The 27,429-nt window shown below is 37.2% G+C and overlaps 1 protein-coding gene across 1 annotated transcript in view; it reads right to left on the bottom strand.

Annotated features, from left to right (window-relative positions):
• Positions 1-1,339: 1,339 nt before the first annotated feature.
• The window catches only part of LOC128657738 (uncharacterized), a 75,335-nt gene continuing 49,245 nt past the window's right edge, over positions 1,340-27,429 (bottom strand). Inside the window, exons 6-7 of the mRNA XM_053712145.1 lie at positions 6,812-6,957; positions 1,340-2,583 (exon numbers count right to left, since the gene is read on the bottom strand). Coding sequence (XP_053568120.1) covers positions 1,782-2,583; positions 6,812-6,957 — 948 coding nt within the window. The 3' untranslated portion in view covers positions 1,340-1,781. The remainder of the gene's footprint in view (positions 2,584-6,811; positions 6,958-27,429) is intronic.

Below are 27,429 nucleotides of genomic sequence, written 5' to 3'. Positions count from 1 at the left end.
TATTTCTTGTTTCTTAACAGTATCCATGTAATTTCAACCCGTTTTCATCTTCTGGATTTTCTCCTACAACTCAGAGGCTTCATCATCCATCCATCGAATTCTGGACATCTAATCTACCTTCTATCAAATTCAACTTTCCATGGAGCTCCATACATCAATTCTACAGGAAGTTGGCGTTCACTTTACTTTGTTGTTTCGGACTTTTTGGACTTATCATGATGCTTAATATTTTATTTCTTTTGAGCATCAATTAGAAAGAGGAAGAGTGTTAGCTAGGTCCTCAGTTTATAGACCATCCTCTGTGCTGATTGGTTGTTTTTTCTCTCATTATAATAAGCTTCTGTTAGCTGCTTATATTATGTATTATGTTATATTTATCTTATCAATGTTATTGTTCTTTAAAAGACTGCATTGAGTAGTAAAGAAAGAGTAATGCATAAAATACTCGTCTCTGTGTCTTTAATAAAATCTAGATTATACCTTCAAAAAATTAGGATAATCGGAATTCTGCATCATAGGCCAGGAGCTTAGGGTAAAGGTGCAGTTTTCTAGTTTGTTTTTAAAATGCCTCTTAGCAAAGTTATACAGTCTGCTTGTGTTTTTAATTAATCCTGATAATATGTACAAACCTTAAAAATCATTTTTGGAAAATAAACTTAAACTTGAATTACACCTTTATTTAAACTCAACTTTTATGAAGAACATGCTTTCCCATCTATACTAGGAAATGCACTATTTAATCTAAGGTAGAAAAGAATATGGGAAGAATTCCCTCCTGGCTTTATGTATATTGCAGTAGTTTCCTATTAGATATATGCGGCCAGACAAAGTGCTTTAGCTTTAGTATAGTTTCTACCCTCATGTAGTAGTAAGCTAAGCAGATACTAATATCTTTTTTTTTATAATGCACTTTTATTGTGTTATAAAATTGGTCACCATTTTGTACTGTTTATGGAGCCAGCACTTATCCAAATATTTAAAAAGTAAATTAATAACCTAAGCCGCCATTACTCAGAAAAAAACCCAATAACCAACATCATTTAAAGCTTAAATGGACATAAAAGTCAAATTTAAAATACTCCAAGTGCCAGTGTTTACATCATGAGATAGCTCTGGCATTCAGAGGATGTGGGGTAAGAGTGTAAGAGTGGGGGTAAGAGTGTGCATACGACACCACCATATCAGAATAACTGTAAAAATAAAACTTCTCACAGAAGCAATAAGTTCTTAAAGTAGCATTTTTTTCCAATGCAAGTATATTGCAGAATAGTTTTTAATCAAATATGCAAATTTTCTTTTTTAACTTTTTTGTCCTTTTAAACATCAAACTGCACACGCATTAATTTGTACTTTAAATATAATTTATAAAAGGCAAAAATATTAGTAATCAACTGAACAAAAATTGTAATAAGAACATTTTCTTTTTTTATTTGTATGCTGAGTTATGACATAACATTGTTTTAAAGATTTTCACAGAAGTTCAGTGACATTTATCAGATTATGTTTCTCCAATTTTGATTTACTTTAAGTAACGATAGCACCAAAACCACTGAGAAATAGGTAGTGCTAGATTTATCGCCACTCAATGGATTTAATACAGGTCACCTCCTACTTATTTATATATATTTACTAAGAGTTATGCACAACATTTCATAAGCCTGGGACCAATGTGACTTTGAACTAAGTGCAGATTAAGGATTTTACCAATAAAGTTGTTGTGCAGTTTTTTTTTATGTGCCAAATATAAAGATCACAAACTATCCACCTAATATCTGTAAAGCTCAAGATCTGCTTTGCGTTGTGCTTATCATGATATTGGGGAGAGCATTGCGACGCTTTTTCCAGGCACCCAGTTCTGAAGAATAGCTTTTGATTTGACGAAACCAGTGCTGAGTTTGGGAGATGTCTCCATCTTTAAACACAAACCCTTCACGCCTGATTTCTAAGAGTTCAAAGGTATCATCACAGTCAGGGTCAGTGGACACTACACAGTGGCTGAGTTTCAGGGGTTCCCTGAGCATTGCAAATTTGCCATTGCTTTTGTCTTTAATGAGAACCAGAACAGCATCCTTTACTGGTTGGTTTTCCGCAGAGCTGCCTTCTAGACTGGACTCGGAGCATCTCCTTACATTCACCATCAGTAGGACCTGCACATTTTGGAATTTTAGTGCCTTGCAACCCTTTTTGACCCATTGTCCATCTGCAGGTTGTGCTAACTGCAGTGGTCCCTCCTTAATAAAGCGAGTCTCTTCTCTTGGCCAGCCCACCTGTTTAATAGCCATTTCTCTCATGTCAATATTAGTAAGTTCTCTGTTCTTCTTGCTCTCCCTGCGGAAGGAGCGTAATGTCCAAGGATTCCCCTCCTGTTTAGTTTTCATGTTGATGTGCTCCAGGTGTGATTCAATGCGACTCTTGGCTTCCCACAAACTGCTATGGTCTGGGTTAAACTCAGTGGTGCTCTTTAAGATCCTGCTCAGCAAGAGGGGGTACTTGGTGACCCTCTGTAAAGGAGCAATCAAGAAGGACCGTAGGTTCATACGACGGAGGACTGTGTTATCATTCTGAGAAACATCTAGAAATATCCTAAAATGGAATATAAGAAATAAAGGCTCAAATAAGTGCACAGAAGCAACCAATGTTATTAACAGAAAGTTATATATATATATATATATATATATATATATATATATATATATATATACATACAGGGCTTGAAAATTCCAGTGGTCCACTAGTCCCGGACACTGGGTAAACTAGTAACTTTTTCTCTCTGGGCAAGTATTTTTTAACCCCTGACTAGTAAACCATAGTGATATTTTTCCACCCCTATATATATATATATATATATAAAGAGAGAGAGAGAGATAATCCAAAAAGACAAGCACTTACTAGGCAACACAAAACTTGTTTAAAGGGACAGTCTACTTAACATTTTTTATTGTTTAAAAAAATAGATAATCCCTTTATTAACCATTCCCCAAATTTGCATAACCAACAATGTTATATTAATATATTTTTTTACCTCTAATATTTACCTTGTATCTACGCCTCTGCAGGCAGCTCCCTTATCTCAGTGCTTTTACAAATTGCATTTTAGCCATTTAGTGCTGGTTCATGAATAACTCCATGGGAGTAAGCATATTATCTATATGACAAACATGCACTGTCTAGCTGCGAAAAGCTAATAAAATACCCACAAGATATGGAGACAGTCAACCAAGGCTCACTTTTATGACCAACTATGCATCAGATAAAAGTAAGTTTACAAAGAAGGTTCAGGATACCTGGACCTTGATTACATCTGACAATTACCACTGTCCAGGTTTGATGTCCCAAGAATTGCTTATAAATGAGGCAGAAACCTTAGAGATTTACTATTGAGGCCTGATCCAGTACAAAACTGCAGTGATGAATCCTGGATTTGGAAAAAGAAAGGTTGTTTCAGGTGCCTAAGATGCACTATGTGCAACAGCATGCTGACAGCAACATCATTCCACATCACACTAAGAAATACAAAATTGATCATTATGTGACCTGCATTACAAAGTTTATTGCCTATTTCCTTAACTGCTCATGTGGACTGTTCTATGTCGGCAAGACGATGGATGACACTAGGACACGGCTTGTAAACCATAGATCGGCCATTGGTGCTGCTATTCGCAGAGCTGAACCAGATCAACCAGCAGCACGACATTTAGCTTTTTCTGGAAATTCAGTTAAAGGGACTGTATAGTCAAAATTAAACTTTCATGGTTCAGCAAGGGCATGCTATTTTAAACAACTTTCCAGTTTACTTTTACCATCAAATTTGCTTTGTTTTCCTGGTATTATTTTTGAAGGCAAAACCTATGTAGGCTTGTATGCTAATTTCTAAGCCCTTGAAGACAGCTTCTTATTTCACTGTCTGGCTGTGAATATCTAATAAAATGCACTGCTAGTTCATGTGAACCATATAGATAACATTGTACTCACTCCCTTTGAGTTATTTAGGAGTCAGTACTAATTGTCTGAAATGCAAGATTGTAAAAAGCACTGAGATAAGGGGGCCTCCTGCATATGCTTAGATAAAGGATAATCACAAAGGTAAAAAGTGTTTTAATATAACAGTGTTAGTTATGCAAAATTGGGAAATAGGTAATGAAGAGGTTATCTATCTTTTTAAATAATAACCATTTTGGAGTAGACTATCCCTTTAAAGACTTGAGGTATATTATCATTGATCATGTGCCCCCACTAAAGCTACGTGGGGACAGAGCGAAACTTATCCTGCAGAATGAATCTAGATGGATTTATGAGATTGATACCGTTATTCCTAAGGGCTTGAATACCTATAAAGGCTGGCAATGTTTTTTTGTGTTTAACATATGGTGGACTGATGAAGCATTCCCTATTCGGGACATATACTGGAATTGTTTTGATATTGTGCCTAAGGACTATGCACATAACCGAGTATTAATTACTCTGTTTATACTCCTTTAGCCTTTATCTTAGTGTAAGTTCCGTGGATGATCTCATGATGTTTAGTGATCATTTAAGTGAGGTTCTGTGGCAGCATCTCATGGGCTGGGTATTGATTGATTATTCTGGTGGATGCCTCTCAGCCTACACTTGATACATATCTCTATCTCCCTTCTTCTATTTTATTAGTTTTTTGTTTTTATTATTCTCCTTGTATTTTAGTATCTCATTATACCCGGTCTGACTCAGAAGCTTTTGATATTTATCTTTACCCCTGTGTATAATTGTGTCCTAGAGACCATCCTCTTGGTGTCCTGTGATCTGATATTATAGCTAGACACAACTATAGTTCATTTAATTAATAATTTTCTGGTTACTGCCGTGTTTACATGCTCGGGGATAACTAATGCTGCAACAAATGACAACTATTGATTGCTGTTGGTATTAGCAATTTTTTATTTTGAGCCGCTACTATGGGCATAGGTAGGACCACATACCTTGATTATGTCATGTAATTTATGTATTAGCTACATTTGCCTTCTCTATAGAATCATTCGCTAGAGCGCACACCCCTATGTATTGATCAGAGGGATATGTGCTTTTGTTTACATTGCAAGTTAAGTCTCGATGATGGTCGCCAATTGAAATCCTAGGGGGTGTGGTTTTATCATTGAGTGATGATTGGTTCCCACGTGTTTTCTTGCTTTTGTTATTATACATACATATTGCAGGGTTGGCCATTCCGTATCTAAAGCTTTGGGATGATGATACTAAAAGGGGCAGCACATAGTATTAGTTTATGTTGTAGGGAGCTGCACTCTGAGGTGAGCATTAGTTTGTGATGACAGTGGATATAGGAGCATGAGCCAGTACCATGGTCATTGTTTTGGTTATTTTAATTTGTGATTGGTTTATAATGGAAGAGGATTGTCTTCGGGGTGAGTTTGTTTTTGATTGGTCATGGGGTGGGTGTGTTCTGTAATGTTGGACATATATGTTTGCACTTGAGAGGTGTCCTGGTTTGTCTAAAGAAGGGACACTGTGCTGTCTCAAAATGTTACACATATTAAATAATCTTTGTGTTGCCTAAAGCACAGTGAGTGCTTGTCTTTTTGGATTATTTTTATGAATAATAAACCCCCCTGGCTGTTTTAGACTGCTGGTGAGAGTGCACCTTCACTGTGACTTTAAATACACACACACACACACACTAGATTCAATCAAAAAGGGCCCTTTTCTCTTATTAGCGCTACTTGATAAATTACAATAACAAAATACTACTAATGTAGGAAGTTTTAATATGGGATTAAGTGTTATAGAGTAGAATATTAGAATTAGAACTATATTAGAATACTAATGGTGTCAAAGATATGCACCATAGAATTTTTTTATTTTTATAAAATATATATTTCTATACTAGCCCCTTTTTGGAAGTACAATTTATTCATTTTCATTGGGAAAGCATAGGAGATGGGAAGGCATCATGACTTATAGCTACCCCTGTATCCTGTCACACTAGAAACAGAAGAAAAAACACACCACTGTCTCACTCTGTAACCATCAAGGGGCATCTAAAGCCTGTGGGTCCGATTTATCATCTGTCTGTCCGACATAATACGCTCAGCGGATCGTGTCCAACAGACATCGCTGAATGCTGACAGCATATGCTGTTGGCATGTATCACTGCACAAGCAGTTCTAGTGAACTTGTGCAATGCAGCCCTCTGCAGATTCACAGCCAATCAGCCGCTAGCAGGGTCAATCGTATTCAATCAGGTTGATTGCTGTCCGTCGTGCAGTGTGGAAACAGGGGCATCAGGGGCCGTTCGGCCCCTGTGTCTCTTCAGCGTAAGCACCTTAGCTACCACACTGTGAGTGGGCAGGTGCAGGAAAACCACACTGCTATCATATGCATAAACACAATCCACAGCAAATCCAAGGCATCCTCACTCCAATCACCTCCTTGGAGAGAAAATGTACAAAGGCAAAAAGCACTCAGATTAAAATGTCAAAAATCGATTTAAAAATATTAAATCCAGGCAATGCAAAAAATTCAACACAAGGAAGTACAAAGACACATTTGCATTGCCTGGTTTTAATATTTTTCAAATACATTTTTGGCATTTTAATCTGAGTGCTGATTGGAGTGTGAGTGCCTGGGATTTGCTCTAGACACAGGCAAAATAAGCCCCTGAACGACAATCACCTGCAAGTTTTATCCCGCAGGCATTGTACTTTGCCGCCTGGCACCAAATTGCCTGTGAAGCATTGCTCTACCAACAATGCGCATATTTCCACAACAACCATATCCTACTAAAAGACTTCTTTACTGGCACTGTACTGTGTCTACTTACCTGAGCAGCTCCTTCTCCTTCTCAAGTGCATTGAGCATGGCTACAGAGGCTGACTGTTGCAGACAGTACGTCTGAAAGGCTGGCAGCATGTTCACAAACTCCAGGAATATTTCACCAATGCAAACAGTCATCAAGTCATCATCGCCCTGGGGATAGAGGACATTTACAATCTATGTGCGGGAATAATGTAGGAAAAGCAGGGATAATAGAGGAGCATAAGTGAAACACATGGGGTTACAAAATCTAGATAGAAAACTTTAGCATTAATGTTAAACTTTGTATAATAAACACAGTATTTTAAATTAATAATTTTATTCCTGAGCAAATTTAGGGCCAGATTACAAGTGGAGCGCAATATTGAGCTTTTGCGAGCGCGATATTGGTGCTCCACTCAGTAATACCAGCGCACACAAATGTGCGCTGGTATTAGAAGAAAAGCGCAATGCGAACGTGACCTTGCGTTCGCATTACATGGAAGCTTTGCGCTCACCAGAGTGTGCTTCCATAGCCTCCAATGGGAGCCTCATTCTGATGCAGTCATACACGGCACAGAACCTAGGGCAGCGAAAGGGGTAAGTCACTCTGCGATGGGCAGCAAAGTGTAAATATAAAAAATACAAAAAAGTGATAGGGGGAGCCCTAAACAAACAAAACACAACATGATAATATTCCAGAAATATGAAAATATATTATGTGCAAGTGTATGCAAAGTCAATGTAAAAGAAAAGTTCACAGATATATCCCCCCCCAGGCAGCTCTCTGTGGGGGGAGTACGGTCCAACTTCCAAAGTCAGCAATCTGTAGAAGGAGAACAAAAACAGGGGCGCCACATGGCCTAATATCGCTAGATGATATTTGAAAAGTCTATAAATATCAAAGTGTGAACTCACATTTGATGTTTCCCCAAAGGATGTAGGTGCAAATGAGCAGACTGGATTCTTAAGGTCATCCAGAAGACCTAACTCCCGCAATCAGCTAACACAGTCAGTGGATATCTTCTGGTGGGCTCTCTCCAAGTGTGTGTGTGGGGGGGGGATATGGCAAATGATGATATAATATAGCAAGTGGTAAGATAAAACTTACATTTATTAAAATAGTGATAAAAACAAGTCACGCGTTTCTCAGCTAGACAGGCTGTTTCATTAGATGAAACAGCCTGTCTAGCTGAGAAACGCGTTGCTTGAGAATACAGTCTGCTCATTTACAGCTACATCCTTTGGTGCAACATTAAATGTGAGTTCACACTTTGATATTTATACACTTTTCAAATATCATCTAGCGATATTAGAACATGTGGCACCCCAGTTCTGCTTCTACAAAGTGTAAATATATATGAATATATACATATATATTTATGTTTATATATGTGTATATACACATATTAACACATAAATACATATGTATATAAGCATATACATATATATTTACAGGGAACACACAGTCCCCATAGACCGCAATGTAAAGGCACTTTTCAGTGGCGTTTTTTTCTAACACCCCACATCCCCTCACATTAAGCCCTAAAAACTGCTTTGTGCATTTGTTTAAAAAAAAAAAAAAAGCCAATTGGGGGATATTTTGAAAATTAACCAGAGATCTGATCTCTGGTTAATTTTCAAAGTGTTAATTGATACCGCGAGCTTGCGGTAGCATTAACAAGCCATTTGTAATGGCTAGATATTTATCATGCACCCAAAAATAGGGGCACGATAAATTAGAGCTCCACTTGTAATCTAGCCCTTAGTATTTTATGTCGTACTTTAATCATTAAACAATGAAAGTGTCCACAGCTCTCCAATGCTTAAAAGTATCTTTATTAGAACAAATTAGCAACGTTTCGAGGCTAATACCTCTTAGTCATGCATAGGCTTTTACTAACTTAACACACCTTTTATACCTGTTGGTTTGGCGCCACAAGGCCCACAACCTGTAGAAATAGTGACACCTACTGGTGTTCATATACATTACATTAAAAAGTTATTCTATACAAATATATGTACATACTTACAATGAAATATTGTGTTGTACTGATGGAACACATAAAGTTTACATTATAATTAAATTTGGAGAAAATCTTAGATAGTTTAAATTTCACACATATTTTAATGAACAAGAGATCTAAACCTTTTATATGATGATGGCCAGGTCATTTCTAACTTAGGGTAAATACCTCCTCTGTACTTTCCAAATAAGACTATGATAAAAGTTTAATTCTTATTTTATCATGCATGTTTTATTTTATTTTATTGGATCTGGGTTACAAGGCTCATTAATGGTATTGCAAGATAAAGATATTTATATCAACTGATAAAGATTACTGTGTCAGCAGATAAAGATTATATATCAATTAAAGGTAAAAGGTAAAAATCCCTTTTAGGCTTTAAAAATAAGGACTTACCCTTGAAGGTTTAAAGTCAGAGTTAAAAAATTGATATTGAAAAGAGAAGTACTCTTTTTTGTTGGACCTTTGTTATAGGTAAACTGACAAATCTAATTCTCTATTTAAGCCTCTAGGCACCATAGTTTCCAACTTGTGAATCCACCAGGATTCTTTTTGTTTTAATAGAATTTCCCTGTCTTGTCCATTTCTCTGAGATTTTATGTGATCAATTACTTGCCATCTCATTTGGCTGACGTTATGTCCTTTCTCTATGAAATGGCTAGATACAGGGGCCTCTTTGTTTTTACAGCGTATATTTGAGCGATGTTGGCTCATCCTATCTTTTACCTTACGGGTGGTCTCTCCCAAGTAAACAAAAGAACATGGACACTTTATTAAATATACAACATGGGTAGTATCACATGTGTAGAAACCTTTAATATCATATCTGGTACCATTATGGGGATGATGAAAATTTTTTCCTTTAATTATGGAGCTACAGCTCATGCAATTTAAGCATGGGTATGTGCCATAATTTTTACTACCTATGTGTGTTTGAATACTACCTTTACTTGGACCAACATCGGATTTTACCAAGTGATCTCTCAAGTTTTTTACACGTCTATGGGCCATTAAGGGAGGATTTTTAAAGATAGGTATTTTGTCATTACAGTCACTTAGTATATGCCAATGTTTTCTTATACTTTTAGTGATTTCCTTACTATAGTGACTGTACTGAGAAACAAAGACCATCCTGTTCTCTTTTTGTTTAACAGTATTGTTTTTATTATGAAACTTTAGTACCTTATGATTTTTTTCTTCTATTAATTTTGCTGGATAGCCTCTTTCAATGAATTTGTCTGCCATTTCATCTATACGTTGGTTACATTTCTAGTTCCAGAGTATGCTGCCAATCTGGATTGCCGGTCTATAGAGCGTGAAGGTAGGCATATTTGAGGATTTGAGTTATCCGGAGCTACCCCAAGATATAGAACATAGCAGAACTGATCCTGTAGGATGTTTTTTCCTATTGCAAAACTTCTGAGGAAGTAGCACAGCTGCATAATAATAACTGCCCTGTGACATTTTACAAGCTGTTGCTGGGGACTTCTATACCATTGATTTTAATGATTAGACAGGGAATATTGTGGCTACTACAACCCCAAAATGGTGCAGAAGTCTCCAGTTTGATGTGAATTGGCAGCTGAACTTTTGGAGACATTTCTGCTTGTTGGACAGAACTGGGTTAGGATTAGTTCTTTTTGGTATGCTGTCACATCACAATAGCTATCAGGTTACTTGTTTATGTTCATTCCCTTTGTGATGATTACACTGTTTTGATGTGTATAGTTACCCAATATAACTTCAATATGTATGTATCTCAACATTTAACATGAAGGTGCTTAAGCCTGAATACTTATCTATATATATGTCAGTGTGGTGATATCTATGTTATTTTGTGCTTGATATGGGAAATATCCCTACTTCTTTTTTTTCTTTTGTGCATCTAAACCATTATTCCTTCTCCATTTACACTAGTTGGTCTATAAGTGTTTAATCTAAGTCCCTTAGAACTCAAGAAATTTTAATTCAGCACCAAATACAGAGTCTTATAATATGTAGCGCTTATGATTATATTTCACATGCTTTCTTCATACTAACTTTACTAAGTGGGCTAACATTATGTAGTAACCAAAGATAATGACACTTCATTATGTTATGGGTAAATTTCTGCGGAGTAATTATTAATCAGTAATTGTACCTATCAACTCCTATACATTTAAATCACACTTGATATACTGTACCATTTATGGGCTTAATTACCAGTGGCGCACTATTTAGCGCTCTCGAAGAGTAAGCTTTTTACGCGTGCCAGGTACAAGTTGAAAGTAAAAAGTTTATGCGTAAGTGAAACCCGACGTGTGTTAACTTCTGGACTTCGGATACCACAACCACACTAAACCATTTGCCCCATTGACTTCAATGGAGACCATAGAAGAAAAAAACACTTATTGCTCGCTAACCCAACAGGAGTTATTAATATTTCACATTCCAATGTTCTTCTCATACAGGACAATGTTATTTTTTATTGTAAACACATATTTCTATATATACTGTATATATATCTGTACATAACTATACCTATATATCTATTCCTATAGATATATAGGTATAGATATGTATTTTGCATTAACAGTATCAGAAATATATATAAATATATATTTAATAATAAAAATGTCAATTATATGCATAATGCGATTTGTGTTTCGCGTTTTAGGTCTAGTGCGGTGTCTGTTTCATGCACTGAAAACTTAGTTATCTTATGTTGCGTTATGAATATTTTACATTCCTATCTTCTTCACATAGATTTTTTAAATTTTTTAATATTAAATATATATTTATATATATATTTGATAATGTTAATGTAAAATAGATATCTATACCTATATATCTATAGGAATAGATATACGAGTATGGGTATATATATATATATATATATATATATATATATATATATATATATATATATATATACTAAAAATAACATTGTCCTGTATGTGAAAAACATTGTAATGTTAAATATGTACAGTAAATACACAGTAAAACACATTACTACATATTATTATGGTATTATTATTTAGACACATATATATATATATATATATATATTTTTTTTTATTATTATTTTTTTTTGAAGCAGCTATTCCCTACATGTTGGAAATATTTCATAAATTGCCTACTTTTTTTCTTTTCTATATCTCCTTTACTAAGGAGTCAGTGTCAGTTATAAAGTTTCTAAAATTACAGTGTAATACTAAATTGGTATACTGAGAATGTCCCAGATCAGTAATCCCTAACGCTATACCTAAGGCAAGGTAAGGGCTACGTTTAGGCGGAGAAGCCACAACGCTATACCTAAGGTAAGGGCTAGGTTTAGGCTATTACTTAAGGGATTACATATCTGGGACATTCTCAGTATACCAGTTTAGTATGACACTGGCATTTTATAAACTTTATTTTAGATTTATGTGTTGACAATTGGGACTTTTTAAACTCGTTATTGGACATACGGAGGGATCTTGGATTCCTTGCTGGGGTCGTGTACTGTTTGCTTTTTACATACCTCATATGTTTGAGGTCTTCTATCTGAGTTGGATTTATTCCTGTGTGTTATTCATTATTAAAACAGAATTACGCTATGTTTTGTTTTTACATTTCTTTCCTTGTATAAACCACCTGCCTTATGGAGACATTCAGGAGCTCCTACCCATATTCCTCTAAGCTCACTGAGCAAGGAGTCCACATCTACGTACAGGAAAAAGGGGCAACCAGATGTGGACTCCTTGCTCAGTGTGCTTAGAGGAATATGGCTACACCTCACTGACAAGGCCCAATGAAGGCCGAAACGAGCGTCTGGGGTTGCTGTGCTCCTTGTTCAGAGAGGAATTGCCTGGTATTTCAAGCCCTGGACTGACTGCAATAGGCAGGATCAGTCTGATATACTACATGAAAGTTCTACTCTATGAAAAGCATTACTGGGCTAAAAAGAAGCTGCACCCAGGTGGTAAATCACCATAGAATAGGCTAACAATGTTATTGAGCCGGTTGTTTGTTCCTGTGAGTGTGCTTCTCTCTATGTGTATCTATGTATGTATATATATATTTATTTATTTATATATATATATATATATATATATATATACACAGTGTCCAAGAGTGGCCCTTTCTCTTCTACATATACATGTACATAGGATCCAAGAGTGGCCCTTGCTATTTTCTGACCCCTACTGATACCCCCTCAATTTATGCCTGCATTTTAGGAGGTCAATAAGTGGCCACTCCTTTTCATTCGGGGTAAGCATTTATCACAAAATGTGTATACTACAAGGGGTTACTTGTCATAATATTATATTGAAACAATAAGGTATCTAATTTTTGTCAATATGCCTAGGTAAGCCCTTCGGGTATTTTGCTGTATGTAATCGGAATATCTTATTGTACATTGGTTGTATTTTACCTCAATAAAATAAAAAAATATAAAGCCAACCAGTGAATTCTACTCGAGTTTCTATCAATGGTTGTAAAATGTATCTGAGCCCATGGGGTAGATTTATCAAGCAGCGGATGCTGCAATCTACCCCCCAAAGTTTCCGGCTCGGCGGAAACTTAAGTTAAGAAACAGCGGTCGTAAGACCGCTGCTCCTTAACTCCTCCTCCAGACCGCCACCTCTGAGGTGTCGGACAGCAATCATCCCGATCAGAAACGATCGGGATGATTGACACCCCCTGCTAGCGGCCGATTGGCCGCAAATGTGGAGGGAGCGGCATTGCACAAGCATTTCACAAGAAATGCTTGTGCAAAGATAAATGCAGATAGTCAATCATGTCCGCCCACAAGTTCATAAATTGGCCCCCATGTCTCATTACTCCATGTGTGCCCTGCTACCAGACAGCCAAAACCAATCCATTGACCTATCCAAGCACCACCTGACCCTTCTTCTTAGCAGTCTAAACCCATCCCCTTATCCAATCCACACTTTCAACCATAAAGTTAATCCTCAATTCGGATTTACAAAAGCAAAACAATGTAGGGTAAAGCACAACCACCCTGATTGAGAAAAGTGTAGATGTCATTTTTTACACAGAAAAGCATATAAATTAATTATGTTTAAAGTATATGACATTATTTATAGAATCACACGATTGAGCATAAACTGCACATTGTAGGAGATAAAAATACTATAATTTGCATAGCTCTACTTGGTTCCCCAACAAAGAGTGTAGGCAGACAAATAAACTCAAAGCCTAGACTTAATTCATGTTTGTCTTGGTATCACTCAAAATGCCTCAAAAGAGCAAACTGCTTCCCCTGCCCAAGAAGTAGAAACTGCTCTTGTACTATTAGTCTTTAAAGGGACACTCAATCAAAATGAAACTTTCATTATTCAGATAGAGCATGCCATTTTAAACAACTTTCCAGTTTAACAAAATGTGCAGTCTTTTTATTTTTAAACTTTTTGAGTCACCAGCTCCTACTGAGCATATGCAAGAGTAAGTGTGTATGCATTTGTGAATGGCTGATGGCTGTCACGTGGTACGTGTATGCAGTTGGGATTGGCTACAGGCTGTCACATGGTACAGGGGGAGTGGAAAAAGACATAACTTTTAAAATTGTCAGAAAAAAAATCTACTACTCATTTGAAGTTCAGACTAAGTGCTATTGCATTGTCTTGTTATCTTGCATTTGTTGATCATGCAAATCTACTGTGTTGACTGGTCCTTTAAGGGACATAAAACACAAATTTTTTCTTTCATGATTCAGATAAAGCATACATTTTTAAACAACTTTCCAATTAACTTCTATTGTCACTGTTGCTTCATTGTCTTGGTATACTTTGTTGAAGGAGGAGCAATTCATTACTGGGAGCAAGCTGAACACATCAGTAAGCCAATGATAAGAGGCAGATATGTGCAGCACCAATCAGCAGCTAGCTCTCAGCTCCTGAGCCTACCTATGTATGCTTTTCAACAAATGATACCAAGAGAACTGAAAAAAATAAAAAGAAATGGATTAGAAAATTGTTTAAAATTGTATGCGCTATTTTAATCATGAAGGGAAAAAACTTAAATTATGCTTACCTGATAATTTTCTTTTCTTCTGACGGGGAGAGTCCACAGCTGCATTCATTACTTTTGGGAAATACAGAACCTGGCCACCAGGAGGAGGCAAAGACATCACAACCAAAGGCTTAAATACCTCCCCCACTTCCCTCATCCCCCAGTCATTCTGCCAAGGGAACAAGGAACAGTAGGAGAAATATCAGGATGAAAAAAGGTGCCAGAAGAACACAAAATTAAGGCCGCCCCATGAAAAAAACATGTGCAGGAAACTGTAGACTCTCCTGTCAGAAGAAAAGAAAATGATCAGGTAAGCATAATTTAAGTTTTTCTTTTTAAACGTGGAGAGTCCACAGCTGCATTCATTACTTTTGGGAAATCAATACCCAAGCTATAGAGGACACTAAATGCAAAACGGGTGGGAATAAAAAAAGGTGGCCCATTCTGAGGGCATCACAGCCTGCTATAACCCAAACTCCCGATAAAAAAAACTGCATCAACAGACGCCGGACAAAAAAGGAAGAGGACCAAGTAACTGCCCATCAGTTAGAACCATAAAGATCCTTACTAGAGACCACTCAGATCACTAGACTCAACTGAGCACAAAAGCCTCTGAGGAGACAAAAGTCTCGCTGACTTGAAGTCCGCCAAGAAAAACCTCTCCAAGACCAATGGGAAGGGGAACACCAAAATTCCCCACCACTTCTGAAGAAATAAACAGATAAGGAAGTCCAAAAAGGACCACCCCAACAAACCCCCAAAAATCAAGGGCAAACAAAAGAAGCCCCTATCCTAACTCAAAAAGAGCAGACTACAAGGCTGTAATAGGACAAAGCTGCGTAGAAAATATTCTACCAACAGAGGAGAGCAGCGGAAGGAAAGTTCCAGACCACCTCCTACATGGATCCCAAGGAACCAAAGTAAAGCCCTAACCAGAAATGAAGTCCTATAAGGACAAAAAGTAGAACCCTCTAACTTACCACAGAGTGCTATCCAGCACTAAGAAACTGAACGCCCGAGTAGAATAGACAAAACAGATAGGAATATCCGTTCACGCCCCAGTCGAAAGCCACAGGCTTCCCTCTGATAGGCGGTCCACCTAAGCGTCAAGCCTTCAAAAACTAGACAACAAGGTAGTTAGAAAATTGTACCAGAACCTTCCTGGGAGAGAAAAACCCTGAAGACAGTGCAGATCAACTCCCCCCTACCAGAAAACAGGGAAGGGAAGACAGCACCCTGACCAAGAAAAAAAAACAGAAACTCGCAGAGGGAAGGTTCCACCGCGAGGCCTCCCACGGAAGGAAAGAGCACTCAGTAGCTTCTCATGATACGTGGTTGATGCTCAACTGAACAGTCAGAATTTCTGACTCCTACTCAGAGCAAACAGAGCCAGCCCCGAGTGACTGGTAAAGTCCAAAGACAAGGGAAAACAAGACTTCCCTGTAACGACCAGGTCCAAAGATCAGAAAAGAATCTCCAGCCACAAGATCCCCAGGAAAGGAAGGAAGAAGAGGCACAAACCCCCAGAGAGACTAGCTCGGGTTCCAAGATACCTATCCAACACCTCCCTTCAGAACCGGAGGGAAAGGTACACCCAACCAAGAGAGACCCTTGACTAACAACTATCAGAATAGTATGTAACATGAAAATCCAACCTTCCTGGTGTACACAAACTCATGACGTCCTGCACGCAAAACAGGGAAGCAAACCCCACTGAACTCCGATTATAGGAGGAAAAGACCTCCAGAGGAGCTAACAGGATGGATGCTGTAGACCAGAATCTCCCTATAGAAGGAGATCTAAGACTCAACAGCTTGCTACTGTACCCACACATATTATATACCATTTTTCTCACCATTAAATGGACTTTCTAAAGATACCATTATTTTCATCATATCTTATATCTCCCAATAGAAGGAGATCTAAGACGCAACAGCTTGCTAGCACACATGCAAGGTGCCATAGCTGCAACTGGTCTTCAAACTGCAGAAATTCCCATTTCTCCGGAAGGATTAAAAAGAAGCCGCCAGTAGGAACAAGGAGATTTTCCCAAGATCGGGAAACCTAACCTGTTACTCAACCGGCCACATCCAAAGTCTATGAGATCTGAAAAACAGAGTAACCAAAATACCCAGTCAAAGACAAGGACTAGGTTAAAAGACCGGACACCCGGAACTGGATCCAAACTAATAACCCTTGAAAAACATCCACAAGAATATTCCATCTGAATATGACCTTGCACCAATGTTGATGCATTCACAGCCATGCCCCCACGGGGTCTTAAACCCTGATCTCCCATGTAAATATCCCAGAGACCGAGCACTCATCCTCAACGGGTCTCACAGGTCCACCCCCCAAAGTAAGATGAAGGCAAGACTCAAAAGAGATCAGGACCCAAACAAGTAATCTCTGTTTGACAGAATAGGACAGTCTCTAAATATCCACTCTGGATCAACCTCCGGGGGGCCCTATGGCTCAAGGAATTGACGAATGAACGAGCATCCTAAAACTCCCAGCAGGCGACGGAACCAAACCGAATCACCCAGGCAGGGGCAACTGTACATCTGTAAAGAGACAACATACAATCCCCCAGATCCCAAAAATTATAGGATCAGAAGAGGATATCGTAAGAAAAACGATAAGGACCATATTTCCTCAATCAGACGACAGGAGATGGACCCCAAAGAAAGAGGGAACAAAATACAACACCAACTTTGACCATAAGGAAGAAGCACTGTCGAAAGAGATCCGAACTAATCCGGACAATGCAATCCGGAATGAAGTACCATAGGGGAGAAGTAAGCACCCCCTAAACCAGGTACGGAAGATCTCTATGGAGTCATCTGAACCCCCGTCCTCATAGCAGGATGCATAATCCCAGCTAACCCTGATAGCTATGCAGGGACAGGACACCTAGGACTGAGAACATCAAACATCGGACGTCCCACCCAGATGAATAAACTAAACCAGCCTGACATCTAGGATAGAAGGGCCTTCATAACTTGTAGAACAAGAAAACAACCTCTTAACACGAAGTAAGCAAACTCAGTACCCAAACAGAACCAACCTGTTGTCAAGGGCACAACGTGTCTGATATGGGACCCAAGGAACAGAGATAACTAGTACCCAACCAGGACCAGCCTGATATACAGTGTGTGACAGAAAGGTCTAAGCCCTAGCAGGGCTAGACTAAATAAACATACAAAACCGTAGACATGTAGGCTCCGAGACAAGCCATGTCTCAACTATATCTTTTTTTTCTTTTAAACTTCCACGGAAGTATAGCTATCGCGACCACAAAATTTGGGACACCTGCCTGTGTAGTAACAGAAGGTTCTAGGGAGTGCGCCTCACAGGATACGGAATCCTCAGGGGCGGATGGCACAGAGGACTTTAAGCTCTCCAAAGAGCACTCTAAAATGGCATACGGAGCATAACTGATGGGGCTGGATCACCCAGGCCCCCACATATTCTTTGCAAGAAGCAGAATCTGAATGAGAGACATCTGTCTCCAAAAAATCAGAATCCTCCATAACTTGAATATTTGATTTTATGGACAAAAAAACATACGGTACCTTACACCCCCAATGGCTGGGGCACTCACCACCTCCTATGACCCAGACAAGTAGAGAAAAACAGACTCTCTCCGCTGCCACAATATGGAAATGGGAACACGAAAACGTGACCACGTCCGGTCACCAGGTGAACCATGCAGGCCAAAAGAAAAAGCGCGCCAGTCCATAAGAACTGTGCAGCTCAAAATGGCCGGTATGTTCCATAATAGCCACGAGCCCAAGAATCACATAACAAACATGATTAAAGTCCCCCACTGTTCAATAAACCCCCTCAGGAGATATTAACCCTTGATTCCACAAAGATAAAGGAGTCCCACTGAGACACTGTCTTCTTTATTTTACAATACATTCCCACAATGAAAATGAAACAATCTTACCGGAATCTACGCCATGGAACAGTAACACGGCCCTTCAAGTGTGACAGATAGTAACATTGCTTCTGACATGGACTTGAGTGAAGGAAGCAGGCAGCGAAACTCGTCAACGCTAATTGCTTATGGAGCTGTTAATAGTCGGGATGGTTTTCGCAGGAAGACTCTCCCTGCATCTCCGGACTCTAACTTTCATCCATGCTCTGAGAGGCTGACAGGACTACTTAAAACTCCCGTCCCATTTCAAAGAGTACTACCCTCTATAAGAGACTATCTCAAATCTTCCGACACTTCTCTGCCAACCTCCTGTGACGAAAGGCAAAGAATGACTGGGGGATGAGGGAAGTGGGGGAGGTATTTAAGCCTTTGTCTGGGGTGTCTTAGCCTCCTCCTGGTGGCCAGGTTCTGTATTTCCCAAAAGTAATGAATGCAGCTGTGGACTCTCCCCGTTTAAGAAGAAAATAGATTTCATATCCCTTTAAGCCCCTACTAAAGAGGTTGATTGTGGGCCATAGTTTTAATCAAATATACTGAATGCACTAAGACCGATCAGGTTAAAAATTGACAGTAAAATAATATAAAGATTTCCTATGCCATTGCATCTATGATGAGACTGTAGACATTTTGCAATGTTATTAGGATCAGAAAGGTCAGATGTTTTCAAAAGGACCTGCCAAGCCATCAGATGCAGATTTCTCTACTTCAGACTTTGGTGAAACAGTAGGCTTGTCTAACGGATTCTAACTACTGTCTCCTGCTGCTATTTAAACTGGTTCCTGGTAGCCTAAACTACAGCTTATCTTTGGAATTTGCTTCATGCCTTCTGCTTTTACTTTGTAAATTTCCCAGACTGACTTTAAGATACCTGACCTTACCCTCATCCCATCTGCTAACTTGTGCCACACTTTTCCTCACTGGTCTTAAGTTTTCAAACTTTCAGTGAGTGTCAACTAGCATGTTGTAAATTCATGTAACTGCATTAGATAATAAAAAAAATAATCATTCTGTTGCAGTAACATTCTCCTGAAAGGACATTCTCATAACTGAGACAATTTTTATTTCTCTGTGTGTTTCTATTTTTCTTTATTATGGAGCAAAATAAATCTGTCCCCTCAGACACTGTCTCAGACCCTAGAGGGGAGATCAACAGAGCAATTTTTTTCACACACTATGAGGTATATTTACCAAAGTGTCAATTTTGTTGTATTGGCTAGCGTCAATACGCTTGCCAGACATTGCTGCCACGAGTCTACATTCAATGACCTGATTTATCAAAAAGTATGTCAAAAACACGAGCGTCAAGTTCGACGCGATGAGCATCGGACTGAGCATCGGACTGTTGATAAATAAGAATCATCGATGTGGCGAATATTCTTATGTATCACATTATTTTCACTGAATGTCTATCAAATGAAGACATTTTAGTCTTCTTATTGCAACTGTATTCATACCATTGTACATATATCTTCTAATATACTCATTGATATCTATATCTATATATATATATATATATATATATATACTTATATATATCTAGCTATATATATATATATATATATATACATACAATATATATATGTATATATATATATACTGTATATATATATATTTAAAAATATTTATATATATAAATATAAAATATATATATATTTATTTTTCATAATATATGTATATATATATATATATATATATATATAAAATATAAATATATGTAAATATATATATGTGTTATGTCTGTAGTCTTTCAAATCTCTGTATTTATTCATACGACTATTTGTAGACATTGTAAATATATTATTATTCAGATCAATAATAATTGAGAATATAACATGTAATGTGAAGCATTAGTCAATTCATTGTTACATTTCAAAGAATGTCAGTTCTGAGCTTAAAGGGACATCAAACTCATATATGTGATTTCATTATGCAGATAGACAAGACAATCTCAAGCAACATTAATCCTTTTCACTTCTATTATTCCTTAGATATCCTATTTATTATAAATAGCAATGCACGTGTGCAAGCCAATCACGAGTCATCTATGTGCAGACATCAAGCAGCTACATAGTTTATTTACATATGCTCTTCATCAGAGGATATCAAAAGAATGAAGTACAATCAAATATATATCAACCAATTCAACATATATATTGTTTTTCATGTCCCTTCAAGAGGATACTTAAAAGAATACTGAGACACAATAATTTAGATATTTTTTTTTTAATAGCAAAAACTTTTTTCATAATGAATTTAAAACTTTCAACAAAAAGGTATAAAACCAAATAAAGCAAATAAAAAAAACCCGTAGTGCCTCCTGAATATCATTAATGTTGGCAACCACATTTTGCAGGCTCTCAGCCAGTCGGGAAAATAAGCGTGGCATAATCAGCTCTGTTTGTGTCCCCTGATCTTCATCTATTAAAAAAAAAATAAAAAAAAAAATAAAAAGATATGTTGTACGAATTCATTATCAAGATAGAAGTGTTAAAACATAATATGATAATTTCTTACATTCTACTTCAGCCACCTCCAGATCTGCCATCGCTGGCGATATAGCTGGGGCAGGATCGGGGGCCACTGATTCATCATTTTCAGCTGTCAGAGATGAAGCACAAATAAAAATCATTGTTAGGATGAGGGTTATGTGACAAGTCCTAGATTACACTCATCATTGTTAAAAAAACACAAAATAAAATATGTTGTACCAATTCACTATAAAGATAGACATGTTAAAACATAATATGATAATTTCTTACATTCTGCTACAGCCACTTCCAGAACTGCCATAGCTGGTAAAATGGCTGGGGCAGGATCGGGGGCCACTGATTCATCACTTTCAGCTGTCAGAGATGAAGCACAAATAAAAATCATTGTTAGGATGAGGATTATGTGACAAGTCCTAGATTATACTCATCATTGTTAAAAAAACACAAAATAAAATATGTCCTAGATTATAAGTAACAAAGTAGTAGGACCAGCACACCTTTTCAATGTTTAAATGTCCATAGACAGTAGAGTGGGTGCAAACAAATATAGAGCCAAATCCCCTATGCTCCAGAGAAGTAGATATCCAATAGAAAATGTTGCACTCTCAGGTGTGGAAGTGAAAAACCTTTATTAGGTGAACAGCAAAGTTTCGGGGAACCTGCCCGTTTGTCAAGCTAAACATGTAATGCACATACAGACAATATATAACAATACTGCTTAAAACAAGGACCAATGGGAACACACATGAGGGGCGGGGTTATAAACAATCTCACATGAAGAACTACATCCACAATTTTAACCCTATGTTGCCTTTTTTGATGTATCCCAGAGGGCCTAGATTAAAATCAAACTGTACCTGGTGGGAGGATTCGTTCTGGCTGGAATTTATATATATATATATATATATATATATATATATATATATATATATATATATATATATATATATATGCAGTTAAAGGGATAGGAAATTCCAAATTAAACTACCATGATTCTGATAGAGCATGGCATTTTAAGACACTTTTAAAAGCACGTCTCTTTTCAAATGTGCTTTCTTCTTTTGCTATCCCTTTTTGAAAATGAATATACTCATATCCTACACTAGTGAGAGCTGCTGCTGATTGTTGCTTGCACACATTTGTCTATTGTGATTGGCTATCTTGATGTGTTCATCTTGCTCACAGTAGTGCAGTGCTGTTCCTTTTGCAAAGAATAACAAGAGAACAACGCAAATTTGATAATGTAATGAAATTGAAAAGTTTTTGTAATTTGTAAAATATTATATATTTATATATATATATATATATATATATATATATATATTTTTTTTTTTTTTTTTAATGTGGTTTACATTTTCTTTGATCTTTCATCTTCAGATTAAATAGGGTCAAATACCATTTTTATTAGTTAATCGATTAATGATGAACAATTTATATTTCACCAAATATTAAATCTTAATAAAAAAACATTTATCAGGTTTGTCACTAATAATAAAATCACATATACATAATTAGTAGGTATAATACACAATATATTAAATTACACTTACATCTCCAAATAAGAGACCTGATAGCTCAATAGCGGTCCTGCTCGCGCCGTCTCAGGTCACTGAACCGTGGGAGAGATTATCGGCACGTCCGTCTTATGCCGGACACGCGTCTCATTCTACGCATTATCTTATATATTATGTGGTCCCGGTTTTCCTGAGCCATTCCTCTGACTCCTCCAATCCTCCTGGGAAAGTATCGGTTCATACCGTAGACCAGGCACACCAATTCCCCATCAATAAAAAAAGATGGACGCGACATGTTTGAAAATCTTATTTACTCTAAAAAAATTATTAAGTGCGACACAACTATCCCAAGTATAGAGCAATATGATTGGTAATTGACAGTAAAACATTTTTATTAATGTTTAATTGGCGGATTATATTCATCATGTGTTCATGACCATTTATATAGCATCCAAACTGAATCTTTAAGCATATTATATTATATGCATCAACAATGACTGACTTATGAAAAGTATTGGCTGTTCCAATCAGCCAATAGGATGAGAGCTCAATCCTATTGGCTGATTGAGTGGGTTTAACTGTTGGAGGTGTGTTTGTATATTTTTTCAGGTAAAAACTGATTTCTTTGGGGCAATGCCCCGCAAAAGGCCCTTTTAAGGGCCATTGGTAGTTTATTGTAGGCTAGGGTTTTTTTATTTTGGAGGGACTTTTTTATTTTGATAGGGCAATTAGATTAGGTGTAATTCGTTTTTATTTTTAATACTGTGGTTTGTTTGTTTTTGTAACTTAGTGTTGTTGTTTTTTGTAACTTAGTGTTTGTTTGTTTTTGTAACATAGCGTTAATTTATTTTTGTAATTTAGTAATTTTTAATAGTAGATTAAAATAATTTGAGTAGGGTTAGGGTTTTTTAAATATGTAATGAAGATAATTTAATTGCTAGTTTAATGTAATTGTAGTATAATAGTTTGGGTAGGTTAATTAATAGTTTAATATAGTTTATTTTAATTCTAAAGGTAAGTTTTAATTTATTATAAGATAGTGATGTGGTAATTTTAAAGTAAAGTTAGCAGGTTGTTAGGTTTAGGAGTTAATAGCTTAATTTAGTTTATGGCGATGTGGGGGGCTGGCGGTTTAGGGGTTAATAGGTTTAGATAATGGTAGTGATGTGGGAGGCCAGGGGTTTAGGGGTTAATAAATTTATTTAGTGACGGCGGGGTCCGGGAGCGGTGTGATAGGGGTTAAAAATTTTAGTATAGTGGTGGCGTTTAGTGACAGGATATAAAGTTGGGAAAAAGCCGAATAGCAGCGAGATCGATGACTGTTAGTTAACAACAGTCCGATGCTCATCGCCCCATACTTGGTGCTTGGCTTTTTTTTTATATAAATATGGAGAGCGTATTCAGGTCCATGGCCGCGATGTTAGGCGAGCGTATTGGTGCCAGCAAATGCAGCATAGTTGAGGCTTTGATAAATGTCCCCCCAAATTTAGATCATCACCTAATCACCTGTTTATCGCTTGATGACTGTTTGGCTACATTTAAATACCAATCAGCTAGTGCTACCCATGTGCTTAACAAAACATGGAACATCTCATAAGCGTACATTTAAAAAAAGATACCAAGAGAACAAAGCACTATAGGAAATACACGTTTATTCAAACGTGTATAAAGATAACATAACCTATCTGAATCGTGCATGTGAAACTACATTTTCTTACATTTATATTCTCTATCTGAATCCGGAAATCTATATTTTGACTTTCATATGCCTTTAATCTTTCACTTTAAATTACGTGTGATTCTAATATTTGTATTTTCCCTTTTCATTAGATAATGCACAGGCACAGGAAGTGTCTGAGGAGATCACCATGTTTCTTCGTGAGATGAGAACAATTCTGGATGAGGAGGAGTTCCTGGGAGAGAACCTACCTCTGAAATCCCAGGAGCAGGAAATCTCCAGATGCTCTCTTCCATGCTGCCCCTCCTGCCCCAGAAGCCCCAGCTGCTCGGGGGCCCTGGTGCCCCTCCTGCCCCTGCTGCTCATGCCCGAGCAGCTCCTGGCCATGCTGATACTGGTCAAGAACAGCTTCATCTAAATGAAGATTTAGCTGTTATTGAAATGTTAGATCTGGCCAGGCAGTACAGGGTTGATCACCGGGAGTTGCACGGGGCATTGAGATTATCTGTCGAGCAACAGGGGTGGATCATAGAGAGGGGCAGTCAATTAGATAAGGAAAGATTAGAGTTAGAGAGGGAAAGACTGTTAATAGAAAGGGGAAGATTAGATTTAGACAGGGAAAGATTTCTATATGAAAGGGAGATGGATAGTGATAGGTTAATATTTGATAGGGAGAGGTTAGCGGTAGACAGAGCCAGGGTAGCTATAGAGCAGGGTGAATTAGAGCGTAGGGAGAGGGCAGACAAAGACAACTGGCATTTTAACAGAAATCTCTCATACTTATACATGGCCGGGCTGCAAGGGAGAGATCACCTCCACAATCTCCCCCTGCCTCTAAGCGTTCTAAGGAATAGAATGCTTAGTTTATTTTTATTTATTTTTTTATGATTGTTTTGTTTAATATGTAATTGTTCATTTATTTTTTTACCATGCATGTTAAAAATGTTTTGTTTTTTAAAAAAAAGAAAAAAATATAAGATTATCATGTAATAATATTTCATATTGGTATGATTGTATTTTATTGTATTGTATTTTATTTACATAATACAAATGTTAACAATGCTTGTGGTTAAATGCATGGGTAAGAAATACTTTGTTCTGTTTATTAATGGGTCAATCTACACCAGAGGTTTTATTTTTTAAAACAATAGATAATCCATTAATTATCTAGTCACCAGTTTGGAATAAACAACACAATTCTATTAAAGGTAAATGAATCAATAAAGTTTATTTCATGATTCATAAATAGCATGCAATAGTAAACTATTTTTTTAAATTTATTCTATTATGTAATTTGATTCCTTCTCTTCTATCCTTTTATGAAAAACATATGTAGTTAATCTCAGGAGCAGATAAGAATATAGGTCACAGCTTCTGATTGTTGTCTGACTCTCTCTCTCTCCCCTCTCTCTCTCTTTTGTCATTAGCTCACACATATATTCAGCTAGAAACCTGTAGTGCAATGCTGCTCCTTCAACAAATGATACCAAGATAATTAATCAAATTTAGTTGTATGAGTAAACTGTAAATTTGTTTAATTATTTATGTTCTACAGAAATCTTAAAATAAAATATTTTGTGTTTCATGTCCCATTAATATAAATTTGACCTCTTATTACATGGTATCTAAGCGTCTCGTGACAGCCCTCTGATTCCATGATATTTAATTTAATATATATTAAATTGCATATTAGCCAATTGGCACAGTGTCTGCCACAAGCAACGTGCATGAAAACAATGTTATCTATAAGGCTCCGATGAAAAAGCACTCCCCTGTTGAGAAAATAAAAAATATTGAATGTGATAAAAGCGATAAAAGGTAACCTTGAAGTACTTAGATATCATCAGATGAGCCTACCTAGTTTTATCTTTCAAATAAGAATAAAAAGTGAACAAAGAAGTATATATAAGAATTTTAAATAGGAATGTTTGCAATTACATGCCCTATCTGATTCATGAAGGTTTAACTGTGACTATGCTGTCACTTTAACATTACCAAACACAAGAGATTAAAACCTTTTTACAAACCTTTTTTTAATGTAAAAACATAATTTATGCTTACCTGATAAATTTATTTCTCTTGTAGTGTATCCAGTCCACGGATCATCCATTACTTGTGGGATATTCTCCTTCCCAACAGGAAGTTGCAAGAGGATCACCCACAGTAGAGCTGCTATATAGCTCCTCCCTTCACTGCCATATCCAGTCATTCGACCGAAACAAGACAAGAAAGGAGAAACCATAGGGTGCAGTAGTGACTGTAGTTTAATTAAAATTTAGACCTGCCTTAAAAGGACAGGGCGGGCCGTGGACTGGATACACTACAAGAGAAATAAATTTATCAGGTAAGCATAAATTATGTTTTCTCTTGTTAAGTGTATCCAGTCCACGGATCATCCATTACTTGTGGGATACCAATACCAAAGCTAAAGTACACGGATGATGGGAGGGACAAGGCAGGAACTTAAACGGAAGGAACCACTGCCTGTAGAACCTTTCTCCCAAAAACAGCCTCCGAAGAAGCAAAAGTGTCAAATTTGTAAAATTTTGAAAAGGTGTGAAGCGAAGACAGAGGCCTCATTTTTAAAGGCCCAGGTGGAAGCCACAGCTCTAGTAGAATGAGCTGTAATCCTTTCAGGGGGCTGCTGTCCAGCAGTCTCATAGGCTAAGCGTATTATGCTCCGAAGCCAAAAGGAGAGAGAGGTTGCCGAAGCTTTTTGACCTCTCCTCTGTCCAGAGTAAACGACAAACAGGGCAGATGTTTGACGAAAATCTTTAGTAGCCTGTAAGTAAAACTTCAAGGCACGGAATACATCCAGATTATGCAAAAGACGTTCCTTCTTTGAAGAAGGATTAGGACACAATGATGGAACAACAATCTCTTGATTGATATTCCTGTTAGAAACCACCTTAGGTAAAAACCCAGGTTTGGTACGCAGAACTACCTTGTCTGAATGAAAAATCAGATAAGGAGAATCACAATGTAAGGCAGATAACTC

The sequence above is a fragment of the Bombina bombina genome, chromosome 1 (assembly GCF_027579735.1).
Source record: "Bombina bombina isolate aBomBom1 chromosome 1, aBomBom1.pri, whole genome shotgun sequence".
Taxonomy (NCBI): domain Eukaryota; kingdom Metazoa; phylum Chordata; class Amphibia; order Anura; family Bombinatoridae; genus Bombina; species Bombina bombina.
This window is presented reverse-complemented; position numbering and strand designations above follow the sequence as displayed.